This window comes from Myotis davidii, unplaced genomic scaffold (genome assembly GCF_000327345.1).
Source record: "Myotis davidii unplaced genomic scaffold, ASM32734v1 scaffold247, whole genome shotgun sequence".
NCBI classification, from domain to species: Eukaryota; Metazoa; Chordata; class Mammalia; order Chiroptera; family Vespertilionidae; genus Myotis; species Myotis davidii.
In genome coordinates, this window is record NW_006299593.1 from 304,948 (window position 1) to 322,793 (window position 17,846).

Sequence of the window (17,846 nt, forward strand, 5' to 3'; positions counted from 1 at the left end):
CCCATTTTCTGGCAGAGTCTGGGGTACGGCCCCTTCCAGGCATGGTGACATCACACATCGGTCATCTCGTCCCCCAGCTCTGCATCTTCTGCCTCTCCTTCTTCCTCCTCTTCATCCTCCTCCTCTGAGGTCACGTTGGGTTCATCAGCTTCTGCCAGGCATTTGGGGCAGGAACAGACAAACAGATAGTTCTCCCTGCAGCGGATGGGGGGATGGTGAGGGTGAAACGTCAGGCAGCCGCTGGGATAGAGGATCTGAGCCCAGCTGCCCACCTCGTCCCCAGGAGGCACCTGAGGATCTTGTGGCGGCTGTGGCGGCTGCGCTCCCGCTGGCAGCAGTCTAAGTAGCTGATACAGATTTCCTGGAAGGCAGAGAAGTGGGGTCTGACAGTCTGTGCTATTAGATGGGATGAGGGACTCCCCGGTCACTACTCTACTCCAACTTCTCCATCCCCAAGGGCCTGAGCTGCCCTTCAGTGACGGGGTGGGCTGCCCCGATCCATTCCTCTGTCCTCAGCAAGCAGGTCACTACAAGGCTCTAACAATCTACACATGAGGAGAGAGGGGACTGCAGTGGGCCTCAGGCCAGGCTTAAAGGCATTAAGGGCAAGATCAGTGGCCAGGTTTAGAGGTTATCTTGGTGAGATGCAACTTGTCCTGGAAGGTTCAACCAGGCTGTGTGCAGCACTGACAACCAGGACCCCAAACCCACACTAGCTCCCCATAGTCCCAGCCACAGAGCCATCTCCTGCTTTCTTAGATGTTGCAGTCCTTCGTCACAAGGTAGCTGGGGACAAGAACCTGGCACACGGCTGTTTCTCAAACACTGCTCTGAGGCTTTCTGGAGTAATTTTTTAAGAGGTGGGGTTAGGGCATATTTAGGGGCAAAAAGACTCATGCCCTGGGATGTGGGGGGTTCACTCAACAGCCGGAACTTAAGGCCCTAGCCACTGCCGCTCTCAATCTCTAGAGAACTTGCAAGGCCCACTGCCACCCCCCATGCTCCCCGCAGCTCCCGGCCCCCTCACCTCTCCTGGCTTAATATCCTCCAGGGCGGTGACATGCAAAAGGAAGTTGTTTTCTGGGAAGGAGGTCTCTGCATTGGGGACACAGCTGTGGTTGCCTGGGTCATGAGAGGCAGGTAATGAGAACTGCTGACTAATAAAAACAGCCTCAACTCTGCAGAGCACTAGGTCCCATCCTTCCTTGTTTTCTGGAAGGATGGGATCTATCTAGGGCTGTGCAGATCCTGGAACTCAGGTTTCTGACTCCCTGTCCAGTGCTCTTTCCTGAGACCATTGAGGCACAAGTGTATCCCACATCGCTCCCTCCCCCACCTCTATGTCGGCCCTCTTCACTGGCCACCTTGACTCTCAGTTGTGTTCCCAGTGTCTCACAAAAGAGGGACAGGGCTTTGAAAGGGCTGCCTGTGCCAGACCACTAACTCAGTCCTGTCTGCTGCTGGTCATCTGGTAACAGGTGAGCCCAGCCCTCTGAGAGCCTGGTTTGGGAGGACAGAGTGGCTCTGGAACCTGGGAAGAGGATTTTCAGTGGGGAAACTAGAGGATGGGAGGCTGGGAGCTAGAACAGACAATAGTCTGAGCGCACTACCCCTTCCCAGCAGGTGGGGACTGCCTGCTAGCCTGAGTTCCCTCCTCCCCAGCTCCTGAGGGCTCCCAGGCGCTCACCACACGTCCCTGCCAAATTTCGCAGGCAGTGGTGGTGCACAGCTCATGCTTCCCTTGAGAAAATCAGAGCTCAGTGCCCTGCGGAGCACAGGGCCTGACCCACTGGGAGTTTTTATATATAAACATATATTAAGGCACCAGCAGTCCAATGAATGAATGAATGAAAAACTGATGGACCAAAAAGGACCAGAGGAATCTCCAAGGGAAGCTCAGATCTAACCCCACTCCCAGACTCAACCCCATCAGCCTAGAAGGAGCGAAACAAAAGAGATGAACTGTGACTACGAGGGCACTGCGCCTCCATGTCAGGACTCACAGCAGCTCTGAAGCACAAAGAGGCCTGATCCTTCACAGTTAAGGAACTCGCCAGTTGCTGTAAGAAGTAATATGCAGGTGTTATTCTACCCATTTTATAGAGAAAAGGAAACTAGGTTTATAAGGAAAGGCACTGCCTCACCGTCCTGCCACCCTACCACACGAATGAGCTGATCCCGACCATTTCACCTGAACTTACATCTCTGAGGCATGAGCCTTGCTTTTCTGTAAATGATAGCGCTCTATTTGTCCAGCACTCCCCCACCCCCAGCATCGAGCCTTGCACAGATCTCAGGCCCATTTCTCATCGGACTGTCCCTCGGACAGATCTGAAGCTTCCCACAGGCACACAGGATTCTGTCCCCCATCAACTCAGAGGTCCCTGGGGAAAACTGTGTCCACTATTTGACCACAGGTGTGGGGGGTGGAGGGTGGGGGGTGGTGTCTCCATTTCACCCACCTGCCTCGATGTCCTTGTACAGCTGGTCAATGAAAGCATCCAGCTCCTCGCGGTCCTGTGGCTTCAGCTCCAGAGCGTCACAGGCATGGACCCACTGGCTCAGGGAGCTGGGGGTCCCAGGCAGCGGTGGATGGAGAGCAGGAGGCCCAGCTAACAGGGCTCTCCACCTCCAGGCACGTTAAACCCATTCCTTTCTCCAGGGTCGGGGCCCCGTCTTCCCCACAGACCAAGAATCCCAATCGGAGCAGACTCCACCAGCTCAGTCTTTCTGACCCCCCATCACTATGTGCAATGTAGCACTCTGGCCACAGAGCTGCACCCTGTCCCACCTAGTCTTGATGGGAGCTGTGGCTACCTTCCTTGGTCCATCTCCCACCCAGGCCCCAAGGGACAAGTCCAATGTATCTGGAACAGTGTCTCCTAACCTGGTCCCAATTCCTTGGCCATTGGTCCCAACAAGAGCAAAGAGAGACCGGAATCCATCTGGAGTGAACCACTGTGGGGGAGAAAAGAGATGAGCACTCAGGTTCCAGCCACTTGTTTTTCTTCCTGAACAACCCTATGTTCAGGCAGTCTCTGTGAGTCAGTCCTAGCCCAACTCCCGAAGACCACGTCAGCTGTCGCTTGGCTGTCCCAGTAGAAAATGCCGACCCAGTTGCCCCTAGAGAGCTGGAGTGGCTGGGGAAGACACTGGTCCCACCCTCCTCACACTCACCTGGCTGAGTGCTTCCTCATAAAGGGCCTCTGTGAAGAGTCTCCGCAGAAGTTCCAGTTGGCCCTGGTTTAGGAAAAACAGGGAGAGACTTGCATCCCTGAGGATTTCCCGTCAGCACCCAGGCAGGGCCCAGACGACCTTGGGAGGGAAGGAAAAGGGCCAGCTCTGTAGACTGAGCTTTCCCTGGGGGCAAAGGAAGGCCACAGTCCTTATTTGCAAAGAGCCACGGCAGTCCACTGGTCTACTTCAAACCAGAATGGCAAGCCCCAAATCCCTCCCTATTTTCCAGCCCTCATTGCCAGCAGGGCCAAGGGAGCCTGGCTTCGAACACCAGCTCTCACCACCAACCTCCAGCCACCCCTAACTAGCCTCCAGACCAGCCCGACTCTCCCCCTCCACGCTTTCCTCAGAACTCACTGCAGGAAGACCCACCCCAGATGCCTTTTCACACATCTGCCTCCACCTTCACGCAGCTCCTGCGTGGAAATCCACTGGCCTCAGATTTTGTAATTCTTTGATTGGCAGTGGGTACTTACTGTTCCCTGACCCTGTGGACTTCCAACCCTCCATCTTTCATTATACCTGATACACCCACTGCTGTCCTATCATATCAGGGCACCCCTCCTTCCTCTGTCATTATCCCACTTCCCAGTTTGGGGTCCACATTAGGTCATGAAGTTAAATAATGGCAGGAATGTTAAGTCCTCTGAATAGATTTTTCACTAGGAAGGGACCAAATGTGGAGCTCCCTCAGGAAGCCACAGAATATTCCAGGCTATTGGGGTGGAGGGGTCATGGGAAAAGACCAACCTTGAATTTGTCCCCCAAGAGTTTGTGGACAATTTCTTCCTCCTCATTGGCTGTTTTATTACAGAACTGGGAGAAGAGCCTGATCCAGCGATCCTTATCTTTAGCCTGCAGTGAACAGATGTTTCAGGTCACATTCACACACCCCTATGCATGCGTGTGCACACATGGACTCAGACACCACATCCTTACTGCCACTGTTGCCCCTGCATCACACCTGAGCTTCTAGGTAGACCCTTCCCTTGATCTGGGACTTCCTTCCAACCCTGTATATCCCCGGCTATCTCCCCAAGCTGGGGCCAATCTAGCCAATTTAACACTTGAGCAACAATAGTAATAGGAGGGGTTAGCATGGCTTCTCTCAATCCTAAAAAAGTGGTGCTTACAAACCCAATGCATGAATTGCTGCTGCACAAGAATGTCCTCTCAGAGGTGAAAGATTATAGGCCAGATGAGTGCCCACTCCCCCTGCAGGTGTATGGTTATCAACCCCTAAGGTTTCCGTGGGAAGCAGTTCCCTTAGAAAGCCCAGAGGAGCACTGCATCCCAGCAGGAGACTGAGGCCGAGGGTTGAATGAAGCCTTTTCCGCTTCCCTGCAAGGGTCAGGTGGGCTCACCTGCTTCACTGTGGCCACCATCCGGGCCATCAGCATGATGCTAGCAGTCTCAGGGGGGTAGTGAACACTCCTGGGGAGAAAGAAAAAGGTTTAGCTCAGGAATTCCCTCCAAGTAGCGGATTTCAAGGACGTCCAGTCCGACTGCTACAGACTGGAGAGAGACAGTCATCGGCAAGGGCCTGGACAGGACTTTACATTCCTATAGGCTTAATGGGAAAGTGTAAAATGTTGAGGATGGTGGGACTGGCAGCTCAAACAAAAGGCAGGGGCTGGGTAATGTGACCTCCGTAAGAATGGGGTGGGGGAATTCTGGGAGATGGTAACTTAAGAAAAATGGCTGCATCTGTTGAGCCCAGGCAGGGAGGCAGGAGAGGGAGGGGTAAAGGAAAGAAGAGATGAAATGCCACCTACCTCCATGCCTCCTGCAGCTTATTGAGAGGATGCAGGGGGTCATCCTGGGAGGGGCCTGGGCACAGGACCCGATGGTATTGCTCAGCAGCTGCCAGCCGACATTCTGCACTGCAGTACATCACCTGTGGGAGCGTGGAGGTCAGCACTTCAGGCTGGTGAGGCACAGATGTCCCAGGTGCTACTCACCTCCTCTACCTGCATTCCTTCCACAAACAGCCCCTGAGCAGTGGCCCAGGGTACTGTGACACGAGAAAGCATACAGCACTCTGGGGGCACATGAGGGATCCCCTACTAACCCAGGCTTGGAAAACCATGGAAACAAGGAGAGCTTAGCAGGTAGAGGGGAGAGCCCCCCAGGATCTTAGGAAGAGGACAAGCTCCCATCCAGCCTATTTAGACAATGGGACTGGAACAAGAGGATGAAACTGCAACAGTAGCTGAGCCTTTCAATGTCTTATCCTACACTGTGGTTCTCAAGGGCTATGACCAGGTCCGTCTTCGCTGCTGACTCCCCAAAGAGGACTTCAGCTAAGGTCTCTTTCAAAAGTCCCTTCCCGGTACCCTCCCCAAGGACACTCACCTGGCAGTGGGGACAGTTCTGGTGGAGGTCCTTGCGCACAGTGCACAGCTCAGGGTGAGGCAGCACCTGGCCGGGTCTCCCCGTCAGCCTCCGGGCATTCTCCTCTGCCTTCTCCAGTGCCCGCAGGCAGTGGTCACAGGCTGAGGAGAGACAGACACGACAGTGTCTCGAGAGCAGGGTCCACATTTGTCATTTTCACAGCAGTATCCCAGGGCTAGAACAGTGCCGGGCACAGAGTGGACGCTCACAATGTTTAGAAAGTGAGGAAATGAATACGTTCAAGAATGAAATGAAGGAATGGATTTCATATGCATTCAAAAGTAGAGGATTAACTAACCTCTTTCCTCTCTGGAGTCCCCACCCTGCCTGTCACAGGCACCCTGCTTCTCAATGGGACTCAGTCTGTGGGGCTCCCATCGCTTCTCCCAGACTGGGCTTTCCCCACATTTTGGAAAAAAGTGACCCTCCTTCCACAGTTTATCTCTGGCCTAAGACAAGAGTGGGGGGAAGCATGTGGCTGGTTTCTGACCCTTAATGCAGCCTTTTTCACCAAGGGGCATGTGGCCTCTGGGCAGAAGGCTCCACTTTGGCACGGAGCCCTTCAGCATGACATCCAGTCCCTTATATTATTAGGGTGGACTCTGAGTTCCACCCGAGTGACAGCCCTCCCCCAGGGAGCACTTCGGAAAAGCCTCTTTCCTACAGGCTCACAGCCCCTAACAGCCTGAGAGGAGACAGTGTTCTCGGGCAGTTCTCCAAGGGAAGACAGCCTTTCCTCCTCACATCCCAGGGACACCCACCAGTAGGGAGTATGCAGCTCTCTCCATGCAGAGGCAGCTGGGCCAGCAGCCATGAGGCATGGGATGTGCTCACCTCGGTAGCGATAAAGTGCATTCCAGAGAAACTGTGCAGCCACCAGGGGCCGTTCTACAAAGATGGTCTCCCCCTTCCGGATCAGCTGTGTGGCAAAAAGCCCCTTTCCCTGAGAGGGCAGAGAAGGAGCAGGATGGCCGTTAGAAGAGGCAGAGGACAGTTCCAAGGCTCCTGGAGGGCCACCCCGCCTCACCCCCACATGCTACCTCTTAGCAGAGGCAGGAGGGTTCACGGAGCATGGTCAGCACCCCATTACTGCCTCCGCTCTGACCTACTTTCAGTCACACTTCTTTCAGCCTGTTCAGAGAAGAGGGCCCGGGATGTCAGCCACCCCAGAATACCCATGGGGGAATTTTTAGAATGGCCAAAGGAGGGCCAGAGCTCATAGCAGGCTGGGGCCTCCTGTACCAGGAGCTGGTAACAGCAGGGCAGGCTTCTCTGAGTCACCCACATGCTCCTCCAGGATCCGGGCAGTGATGCTACTATTAATGGTTGCACAGAAATCCTACACCATGGGAGAGGGAGGCCCAGTTTGGGGGAGAATGTACCCTATTTCCCTGGTTGGACGAATACTCACAGCACCTGGCATAGTACCTGGCACTCAACAACTTCTCAGAGGTTACTCTGAAAAGAATGACTAATCGTAGCACTAATCCTAATGCTTATTTGCTTGAACTTTTGAGCTAATTGCTTCACTTCTTTGCATGTTTCCCACATGAAAAACGAGTATTTAATAATATCGAACAGGTATTTCCCAGGATATAGCACAGGCCACGCACCCCATTAGCTCTAGCTCCTTACTACTCAAAGTGAGGGGATGGACTGGCAGCCTGGGCATCAGCTAGGAGACCGTCAGAAATGCAGAATGTCCGGCCCCACCCCAGGCCTGCTGAATCAGAATGACTTTAACAAGATGCCCAGGTGGTTCATGTGCACGTCAGAGTTTGAGAAGTAGTACGTTGTCTAAAGCATCATACACATCGGGAAAAAGACGAAGGATGAGAAGACAATCGCTGAATTGCATCTCTCAGAGTGCAAAGGGATTCAGGAGACAGCTTTAGAACCCAGGGAAGTTACTGGCCCCCTGAGGCATTTACTTCACCGTTCACTCAGAGAAGTGCCTTGCAAACACTGAATTGTCACAAAAGGGAGAGAGAAATATGATCAGCACAGCAGTTAAATGTCCTGTCATGTGGCCTCACGGGTAGCACCCTGTCTTCTAGCATTGGAGCTCTGGCTAGACAGGGACACCTCCCCAAGTCAAAGCAGCAGGAAGTGCAGACCAGAACAGGCCCTGCAAAACCCATGAGCCACAAAGCTCAACCCTCTGAACAGCTCTGGGAGCTCTCACAGGAGAGTGGGCCGCTGGAGCAAAACTACTGGGCAAAGCCGTGGATGCACTTTGGCTGTCTTCCTGAAAGCCCCACCCTGTACCTTGGGCCCCTGGGACCCAATCTCCCAAAATGAAATTTGGCCTTCTGCTACGGGACACAAAGATGTGAATGTTATCTCTGACAGTCTCAAATCTCAGTATTAGATAAATATTGATCTCTTTCTTGAGGACCAAAATGTAGACAATATCTAGTAATCAAAACAAAGTGAAAAGCAGAACTGTTCCTCTATAAAACCACACATTCCCCCAAACATGTGAAAGTGTTTCAAGAAAACAGCTCTAATTCATGTTTCCAAGAAGCTTGGAGAGAACTGAACCTGAAAAGAAAGGGCACAAAGTATGCAAATATATTTCCAATTTGGTAAATAAAAAAAATGTACAAAACTCTAAGACTGCACTAAATTTTTAAAATCTTTATTAAATAGATGATTTTATTAAAAAATATAAATTGCCAAAACTTAATTCAAAAGTAAGAAAGCCTCACCCTAGCTGGTTTGGCTCAGTGGACAGAGCAACAGCCTGCGGACTGAAGGGTCCCGGGTTCGATTTCAGTCAAGGGCACATGCCCGGGTTGCAGGCTCAATCCCCAACAGGGGGCATGCAGGAGGAGCCGATCAATGATTCTCTCTCATCATTGATGTTTCTATCTCTCTCTCCCTCTGAAATCAATAAAAATATATTTTAAAAAAGTAAGAAAGCCTCGACAGACTAAAAAGCAGTGCTGTTTTCTGGCGGATATGGACCAGTATGGCATTCTGGTTGGCATCACTGCATTTGATCAGGTTTCTGTTGTGATTAGTCACGTCCCTGGCATAAGAGTTGGTAAATTTTTAAGAAAGCATTCTTGCCAATATCCATAGAAGCAATACAGTGATCAAAACTATCCCATGTGAGGCTCCTAATCTATATGGTTTTATGAGCCAGCTCTGTCAGACCAAAGAATAATTCTCATGCTATTTAAACTATACAGTAGTGTAAAGCTTCTCCATTTTACTCAAAAACAAAACAAAACTGATGTGGTAACTGGGGAAATTACACAATATAAAATCATAAACCAATCTCATTTGATGGCTGTAGATGCAAAGAGCCTACTATCTTGTCACTAAGTCTGGGTAGGTGTATGCTTTTCTCCAGCAGCAGATCGGGTGTAGTCATGGGGAGGGCAGCCAGCTCATGCTTCCAGAGCTGGGGTTTTGACAGGACAATTCGGCAAGGAGAGTGGCTGGCCTAGTAATGAAGTGAGAGGGAAGAAGTGAAGAAAGAAGGGGGCTGAGAGATGGGGGGCTAAGTGATGGTAAAGGTGAAAATTTCTGCATGCCAGGAGTGCCTGAATGAGACACCATCCAAGTGCAAGCCAATCAACACTAGGGGTCCTGGGGGGAGATGGAGGTGTGAGCAGCTCCCAGGATGCAAGGGAGTGGAGTGCCATGCACGGGGAGGAATGCTCCCTGTCCCCTGGGCGGAAAAGGGGCAATGGAATTGGGTTGGGCCTCTGACATGGGCAAAGGCTAAGGATACAGACAGCCCCTCCACAGGATAAATGATTCAACCTCTAGTAAACAAAGAAATGCCAATGAGAACAAAGCAGTACCATTTTGCACGTATCAATCGGCCACGATAACTCAGAGGAAATCCTCAGTGCTGGAGAGAACAAAAGGACGTGTGCTGGGAAATGAGCTGCCCGGTCTTTGACCTCCGGGGAAAAATCAGATGGAGCGCAAGGGCCTATAGATAGGGTTTGGCTGAGGACATGCCGCCCTCCCGTGAAATCAACTAAAACGATTATTTAGCTCATAAAAACGAATATTCAGAAATAGGTTTAGGAGACGGTACGATTTACTGCTGCATCAAAAAGCCGTTTTTAAAAATGTGACCTTAGACACATATCTGCACAAGACTAGGATTGCCGGTGATTTTTCCCCCCTTCTTTCTTTACATGCAAGTTCACATTTCTTACGACGAACTTTGAAAAAAGCAAGAACAAAAGTGAAAAAATCACCTCACTCTCCTGCTCCACCCCTCCAAATGCTCCCAGGGGCTGCAGATTCCGGTCCAAGCGCTCCCAGGCCCGTCCTCACCCCAAACCCCTCCAGAAAGTTCCCGAGGACCCCCGTTTTTTCATCTCCGTCCCCTCGGCTCACACATCCCCGCCCACGGCGCCCGGGGCCCAGTAGCACCGATCCGCGGCCTGGGTCGGGAACCCCGACACAGCGCGTGACCGCCCCGAAGCCTGTGCGCGGGGACAGACCGAGCACCCCCACCCTCCGGCTGTGAGCCGCCAGGATCCCACGAGGCTGTTCCCAAGGCCGGATGGGGTGGGGGTCTTCTCCGGCCTCACCTTGGAGCTGCTCACGAAGCGTACTTCCACGGAGACCCGGGCCCGGCCCGCCACGCCCATGCAGAAGGAGAACACGTCGCACATGGAGGCCGCCATCTTGGGCGCGCCTCCTCCTCCTGACCCTTGACCCGGGCCCGGGAGGCCCCGCCCCCACTGGCCCCGCCTCCGGTTTGGCTGCTGGGGTTGACCCACGCGGGAATCCGAATTTGGGTCCGTGTGATCTATGTTTAGATCCACTGGTGTGTGGACTGGGTGGAGCTGGGCCTGCCTTTGTGCTTTTTAAAAGAATGTTTTTTATTGAATTCAGAGAGGAAGGGAGAAGAAGAGAGAGATAGAAACATCAATGATGGGAATCACTGATCGGCTGCCTCCTGCACACCCCACACTGGGGATCGAGCCTGCAATCCCTGCATGTGCCCTGACCGGAATGGAACCCCGACCTCCTGGTTCGTAGGTAGATGCTCAACCACTGAGCCACTCCAGCTGGGCCTGTGCCTTTGTGCTTTTACATTTGTGCAGTTTTGCATCTGTCTCTGTCTTCGTGGCCCGGATGGGCCTGTATCAGAGCTGGTGTGCTGTATAGTTTTGTTGTGTGCATCTGTGTCTGAGTTCATGTTTGTGTGTCTGTTGTCTCTGTCCATTCACTGGCGCGTCTTGACTAAAGCAGTCTTTGGACCCAGCCGCGGGGTAGGACAGCAGTGGGCAGAGTTACTCCTATCCTCTCTAACCCTCAACCTGAAGGGAAAGACTAGCTTACTCCGCAAAGTCTGGCACAATATTTCCCTTCTCCGTGGGCCCTCTGGCAGCGGGACAGACAGTCCTACCAATGATCAAGTTGGACTTATTCCTGTCTCAGACTCTTCAGCGGCTTAGGGACTTTGCAGCCGGGGACAAGGGGCGGGGTGGAGTAGGATCCATGGTGGATGTCACATCTGAGATCCCCTAAAATTATATGCAAGTGAGTATACATATGCACATTGTCCTGACAACCAGAGAGGGGCTGTTTTCCCATTCAGGACCCCAGGAAGCTGCAACCACTGATCTATAAGTCATGGGTCCCCACAGCCAGGCCTGACCACCATGCCCTGTTTCCTTGTCTTCCAACTGATTCTGTACTCTTGAAAAGGGACCCGTGTCTGCTTCTGCCGTGGTCCCATGGCGACATTTGGGGATTGAGTAGAGCCCAGTAACTGCTGAAAAGGTAACTGTTGATTTAAAAAAAAAAATAGTGAGCCAGTTGTTCCTGAAAGAGGCAGAAAAGATTCAGCTGGGTTCTTTGATTAATGGAGTTGCCTTTGGGTCCTGCATTAGGAAGGATTTCCCTGAAGATGGGTACAGAGAAGGGTTCTTGGAGCTGGACCCTGGCCTCCCTCACGCCTACAGCTGGTGTCCAGGAGAGGATGGTCCACTGCTTTGGGAAGCAGGTGGTTTTCCAAGGCTGACTCTACTGCCTGCCTTTCCTCTCTCAGAAAACTAGAGCAGCAGGGACGGTGCCCTCTTCCACCACCAGGTGGCAGGGCAGGCCTCCTTCCACCAGCTCACCTCCACATTCTAAAGCAGTGGTTCTCAACCTTCCTCATGCCGCGACCCTTTAGTACAGTTCCTCATGTTGTGGTGACCCCCAAGCATAAAATTATTTTCGTTGCTACTTCATACATCCTGATATGCAGGATGTATTTTCATTGTTATAAACTGAACATAATTAAAGCACAGTGATTTATCACAAAAACATAGCAGTGTTATATATGTGTTTTCCGATGGTCTTAGGCGGCGACCCCTGTGAAAGGGTCGTTCGACCCCCAAATGGGTCGCGACCCACAGGTTGAGAACCGCTGCTCTAAAGAAATAGTCCCACCACAGCGCACCACCCAGGAATGTGGAGCCTGAGAGAAATCTACTCTGAAAATGCTTGTGACTGTCTTCCCTGAGGTAGGCTATCAGTTCGGCTTCTTAGAGACAAACCAAGCAGATTCCGGAGAAGAAAAGTCAGGGTAGTGAAGAAGGGTAAAATAATCACTGTTTTATGAAAAAACAGCAGAGTTTTATGATAAAATGCCAGCCTTGGCAGAGGCAGAGTCAAATTACTCTATATAAAGATGCGGGGGGGGGGGGGGGGGTTAGGAAGGGAAGCTAGAGGGAAAGATGGCGGTCAGGGTAGCATGTCTGCTTCAAGGAGGCACCTGGGCCTGAGTCCCTTCTGAGAGTTATAACAGTTCAGACAAAACAAGAAAGCTCTGGGGAACCTTGTGAGGGGAAGTGGACTAAATAGCCTACCTTTCCCTCTTTCTTTTGCTGTCAACTCTACCATTTCTGTCGGGGAAGAGTCTTCTATGCCCAGACATAGATTCAAGGAGCCTCTCTCTGCTCCACAACCAGGCCAGGAAGAGATTAGTCCCTGGGGAAGCCAGGGCTGGTACAGGCAGCACTCCCCCAGGTGAAGGGGTCTATAAGCCTTGACAGTTGCCACACACTTAGCACTGGGCCTGGCACACTGTAAGTGCTTTACAGACATCATCTTAGCCCTGGGAGCTCTAAGCTAGCAACACACCCATGATACAGGTGAAGAAAAAAGGCTCAGAAGTTCAGTAACGTGGCCAAGGACATAGCTGAAGGTCAAAGTCTGTGCTGCTGACCATTACATGATTGCAGCTCCCAGGAGTCAATATGGAAACGTTCTCAACGGTTCAGATTTCCCTGGTGCCCGTTGACCCCGATGAGACTCTTTGTCAATATGTAGAGCAGATCGGTCCAGGGCGTGTCCCCAGGAAGAGCTAGCCCGCAGCCTGGGTTGAGCCTTCATCCCAATCCTCAGCTGTCCCCTCCTGACTCTGTGTCTGCTCTCTGGATGATGGCGTCAGAGCTGCTGGAGGGCTCGTCTGGGGAGGCAGCCATGGCCGACACAGCTGGTGGTTTCAGCCTTTGCTGCTTCTGATACTTGACCCTGCGGTTCTGGAACCAGACCCTCACCTATAATTGGAGGCAGTGGGCAAAGATCAGAGTGTGACTAGCCATTCCCATGACTCCCCCCATTCCCACAGTACCCACTCCACTCAAAACTGGCTCTTCCATTTAAGAGAAGCATTGCCCCCCGCACATCCTTTCCTTAATTCCAGTTGCCATTCATTCATCGTTCATCCAACAAGTATTTTTTGAGCTTCTATTACGTACTAGGCACTACTCCAGGTGACGGTGATACAGTGGTGAGCAACAGAGGCATGGTCCCTGCCCCCATGAAGCCCACAGTCTAGTAGAGAGAGAGACTAATAACAAGCATGAAAACAAACACATAGATAAATGCAAGTGGGGGTAAAACAGGGGTTTGAGAGTCCCTGAGACTCAGTGGATAAGAGGCCAGCCTGGTGGGGACCGAGAAAAGCAGGCCAGGGCAGGGTATGAGCTGTAGGAAGGCTCTGAGGTAGAACCAAGCTTGGAGCATTTGAGGACCAGGAAGGAGGAGAGCATCCCTGGCTCAACCAAAAGTGAGAAGAGAAAGTAAAGGAAGAGAAAATGGAGGAGGTCAGTGAGGGCCAGATCACCCAGGACTGTGAAGGTCAGGGGCAAGGAATGTCAACTTGAAGGCTTGTAAGTGGAATGTGACATAGTCCTATTTACTTGTTGAGTCTTATTTACATGGCACATCTGGCTGCTGTGTGCAGAATGGATGAAAGGAGATGCAGGGGGATGACAGGGAGGTTCTTGCAGTGATCCAGCAAGAGCTGGGGCTGATAGGACTGGGGCTGATATGGACTGGGGCAACGGAGAGAGATGAAGCGATTCCAGCAGTATTTTGGAGTAGAGGTGACAAGGCTTGCTGACGAGTTGATAGTGGGAGAGAAGGGGAAATCTAGAATGACTAGGTATTGTGAGCAGCTGGAGGGATGGTGGGGTCACATGTGGGGAGAGGGACAGATTTGGGGAGGGGAAAAACGTCAAGAATTGAGGTTTAGACGTGTTAAATTTTAAATGCCTCTCCATAAGACATCCAAGTGGGGACCTCAAGAAGGGAGTTAGATGTACAAGTCAGAAAAGGGAGGGGGGCGGTCAAGACACAACTTTAGGAGTCATTGGCTTATAGATGGTATTTCAAACCATGAGAATAAATGAGATCCACTGGGGAGAAAAATTTGAAGTCACAAAGAGAAGAATAGCCTACAAAGGCAACAAAGAAGTGGGCAGAGAGCTGAGAGGAAAACCAAGAGAGTGTGTGTCTGGAAACCAGGAGAAGCGTGTGTTTCAATGAGAAAAGGAGCAGCCAGCTGTACTGAGCAGTGGAAGAAGAAGAAAAGAAAGGACCGCATCTGTTGACTTTGGCAACACAGAGGTCATTAGAGACCCGGATGAGAAGTTTCATAGGAATGTACGGGAAAGAATTCACATGGGAAAGACTTAAGGAGTAGATGGGAAGTGAGGACATGGGGACAGGGAACATAGCCAGCTCTTGAGAAGTTTGTGAAAAGAGCAGAGACATGGTGCAGTAGCTGGAAGGGAGTATGGGGGTCAAGGGAATGTTTATTATTTTTAATATTCAGTTATTTGAATACCTACTTAATTTCACTGCCAGCTCCTTATTGAGCACGAAAATGTAAAATTCTAGGTTAATATTTATGAACTAGAGGCCCAGTGCACAAAATTCGTGCAGGGGTAGGGTCCTAGCCGCTGCTGGCTGCCGGCCGCGGCCTTCCTTCACACCCACCTTGGCCTGGTGCTGCCCACTCACCTGCTCCACCATCCCACCACGGTCCTGCTCTCATCGGGGCCCATTGGGCTGGCAGCGCCTCCAGTACCACCCACTGTTAGCACCATATCACCGACACCCGCCATGTTCTGTGCCGCACCCTGGTGGTCAATACATGTCTAACTTCTGGTCAATTGAACTCCCGCCCATAGGGACAATTTGCATATTAGCCTTTTATTATATAGGATATTATGTGATGTTTCCATAATGTAATTTCAAATGGAGCTATTTTTCTCAGTCAGGCAGAGAGTATGCCAATAATTAGGCCTGCCTCCCCCCAACGGCTTGGCACAGAAGAAGAAAGCTTGTTTCTTCATCCCAACTACCAGGGCCTTCCAGAGAGTAGTGTCTGTCCCCAGGTGCAGCCTGGGCCCCACGGGAGGCTCCGTTCCTACCTGGTTCTCTGTAAGGTTGAGCCGGGCTGCCAGCTGGGCTCTGTTCTTTCCTACTAGATTGTGCTGTTTTGCAAACACCTTCTCCAACTCTTCCAGCTGCTCCAAGTTAAACATAGTTCGAATCCTCTTTTGGGGTCTCTCCGTGTCCTGAAGGTCCTCCCTTGGGGCCCAGTCTGGGGGACTCCAGAGGCCTGGGCAGTGAATCAGCTCCAAACCTAAAGAGTAGGAGGGGAGGTTAGCCACACCCACCTACCCACCCAAGTTGGAGGGGAGAGAACAAGCTCACCGCTCCACTGCCCGGCCTTGCCCTTGGCTGGGTAACACAGCAAGGGGCATAGTGGGAAGAGACTGCACAGAAATAACAAAACAAGTGAGACAGAAGGGGCAATGTTGTGAGACTCCTGCCTCCACGATTCTCCAGCCGAGTGGCTTAACTTCTGACCCTAAGGGAAGTTGTTGAACCTTCATCTCTCCTTGCCCTCCACTCCTTTCCTTGGCTCCCTCAGGGACCCCACAGGATGAACAGAGAAGGGACCCTCGAGGGTTCCCCCTTTTTGTTCATCAAACAAATACTTTTTGAATGTCTGTCTATTAGGCATGGTTCCAGGACAAAATAGAAAAATCTCTGTATAACAATAGAAAAGGTAAAGAAAATATTGAGTATGTCAGACAGTGATTAATACTAGTGAGAAGAAAATAGCAGGAAAGGACAGTGAGTGTGTGTATATGTTGGGGGGAGGATAATTTGCATTTTTAGAAAGGGAACTGAGGTGATATTTGAATAAGGCCACTATATGCAGTTTGTGCCCTGCACAGGGGTACCCAGCTGGGCGGGTAAGTGGAGTCTGAAATTCTGCTCACTCTCCACAGGCCAGTAGTTGCCCCCTGACAAGGTGCTGTGTCTGCCTGAAGGAAGGGGTGGCTTTTCCCAGTGCACACACAGGTGCTATTCAGCTCGCGGAGATGTAGACAATGGAGGTGAAGATTTGTCCACCAGGGTCAGGTACCTGAATCATAACGCGAAAGGAACGAGAAAGTGGACCATTTGGCTGTCTGGGAAGGGAGTGTTCCAGACAGAGGAACGGAAGTGCCGTGCTAAGACCCCCTCAGCTTCCATTAGCCTTGGGGAGGCTCCCAGGGCTGCAAACTGCTCCAGTGAAGGGAGTGCGGCCAGGACCATGGCTGCCCAGGACACCAACCACTGGGCAAACCAGACTTACCGTAAGTGTAAGCAACATAGCAAGAGGTGAGACACATTAATAGGGTCTGATTAAATAAAGTATGGTGCACCCTTACAATGGACACTCCGAGGTGTAAAGAAGCTCTGTGTGGATATGAAAAAGTAAGGCACAGAGCAGTGTGTCTAGTATGGGGGGAAACTAGTATGGGGGGAAACGTGTGTGTGTGTGTGTGTGTGTGTGTTCAGGTATTAAATATGCATAAAGTACTTCTGAAAGAATCAAGAAAGGCGTCATGGATTGCTTGTGGGATGCGGGTCACTAGGTCTTTAAAGGTCAGCCACTAAGTGGTAGAGGGAATTTCTCCATCTGAGTAAACATTTTTTTCTTCCTGAAATCAGATACTGTATTAGTAAACATTTTGACATTTGAACTGTGTGAATGTAATAGCTACGCAAAAACGAACTTGAAAATGGGACAACTTTAATGTAAAGTAGTTACGTGCAATTCAGACCTCAGATGGGTGAGGAGGTTAGAAACCGTGGCGGGGTGCGATGGGCCTGGCTCCGGCGGCAGTGGCATGAATTTGGATGGGGTCAGAAGCCAGGGTTTCTCTCCAACATGGGTGGGAGGGACACCCCTCCAGAGCCCTGAAAGCACTCTAAGAAAGCAGGCTCCGGGAGGTTCAGGGTGGAGATGAGCTCACAGAGACGTGAGCAGTGGAGGCGGCACTGGGGCGTGGAGATGGCCAGCTCCCAGCGGCTCCCCGCTGACCTGCACCACCTGTAGCATCCGCTTCTCCCCGCTAAGACGGGGCCATGGAGTCACCGTAAGGGCTGCTTTGGGGAATAGTCTGCGCCACCAAGCATGGTCCAAAGGGGGTGTGGGAGGGAGCAAATCCCTCGTGGAGGACGCCGAGCCCCCTGCAGTCCCAGCGCTGGCCGTGGTAGCCTTCCGAGCCCCGCTTGGGTCCTCCGGCACCTCTCACACACAACGGCTCCCACCTCAGCAGCCTGCGGGGAAGCCTGGCGCCAGGGCTGCTCTCAGCCAGCCCTCCGGGGCCTCGGTTTCAACTGCAAGGTCACGGGTCATCGGGCCCTTTCCACTCCGATCGTGTGCGGTTCCCCAACTCAGGGACTTCTCCTCTAACCTGTGCAAGCCACTGTCGGGGCTTCACGCTCCACCTACCCCGCCTGCTCCCCGGGGCACCTCATACCTGTGACGCCGAGGCCCTGGAGACCGCCGAGGTGAGCCGCGCGCAGCCCCAGCGCAGGGGGCTGGGGGGACGGCTGGTAGAGCCCCAGGCTCAGGTAGGCGGGCAGGCAGGGAGCGGGGCAGGCGC

The 17,846-nt window shown here is 52.0% G+C and overlaps 2 protein-coding genes across 2 annotated transcripts; both read right to left on the minus strand.

Annotated features, from left to right (window-relative positions):
• Window positions 1-10,336, minus strand: SMYD5 (SMYD family member 5). The gene is made up of 13 exons (XM_006775272.2): window positions 10,197-10,336; window positions 6,466-6,574; window positions 5,593-5,732; window positions 5,013-5,134; window positions 4,602-4,671; window positions 3,988-4,092; window positions 3,178-3,240; window positions 2,888-2,958; window positions 2,463-2,569; window positions 2,004-2,060; window positions 1,028-1,122; window positions 291-361; window positions 1-195 (listed from the first exon to the last, which is right to left on the minus strand). Exons 1-13 carry the CDS (start codon window positions 10,290-10,292, stop codon window positions 51-53), a joined length of 1,251 nt encoding a protein of 416 aa, XP_006775335.1. The 5' UTR covers window positions 10,293-10,336; the 3' UTR covers window positions 1-50.
• Window positions 10,337-13,004: 2,668 nt separating this feature from the next.
• On the minus strand, window positions 13,005-16,342 carry NOTO (notochord homeobox). Its single transcript, XM_006775338.1, has 3 exons — window positions 16,282-16,342; window positions 15,327-15,541; window positions 13,005-13,163 (listed from the first exon to the last, which is right to left on the minus strand). The coding sequence occupies exons 1-3, from the start codon at window positions 16,340-16,342 to the stop codon at window positions 13,005-13,007; spliced, it is 435 nt and encodes a 144-aa protein (XP_006775401.1).
• Window positions 16,343-17,846: the final 1,504 nt, after the last annotated feature.

What these genes read in the sequence shown, in the direction of transcription:
- SMYD5 (XM_006775272.2), bottom strand. Translation starts at nt 10,292, where the DNA reads ATGGCGGCCTCCATGTGCGACGTGTTCTCCTTCTGCATGGGCGTGGCG. An exon ending in GTACAAGGACATCGAGGCAG is followed by an intron (nt 2,061 to 2,462) that starts GTGGGTGAAATG and finishes TACTTCTTACAG; the next exon opens with CAACTGGCGAGTTCCTTAAC. An exon ending in AGCCGCCACAAGATCCTCAG is followed by an intron (nt 196 to 290) that starts GTGCCTCCTGGG and finishes CATCCGCTGCAG; the next exon opens with GGAGAACTATCTGTTTGTCT.
- NOTO (XM_006775338.1), bottom strand. Translation starts at nt 16,342, where the DNA reads ATGATTCAGGTACCTGACCCTGGTGGACAAATCTTCACCTCCATTGTC. An exon ending in CATTGTCTACATCTCCGCGA is followed by an intron (nt 15,542 to 16,281) that starts GCTGAATAGCAC and finishes CCTACTCTTTAG; the next exon opens with GTTTGGAGCTGATTCACTGC. An exon ending in TCAACCTTACAGAGAACCAG is followed by an intron (nt 13,164 to 15,326) that starts GTAGGAACGGAG and finishes CTCCAATTATAG; the next exon opens with GTGAGGGTCTGGTTCCAGAA.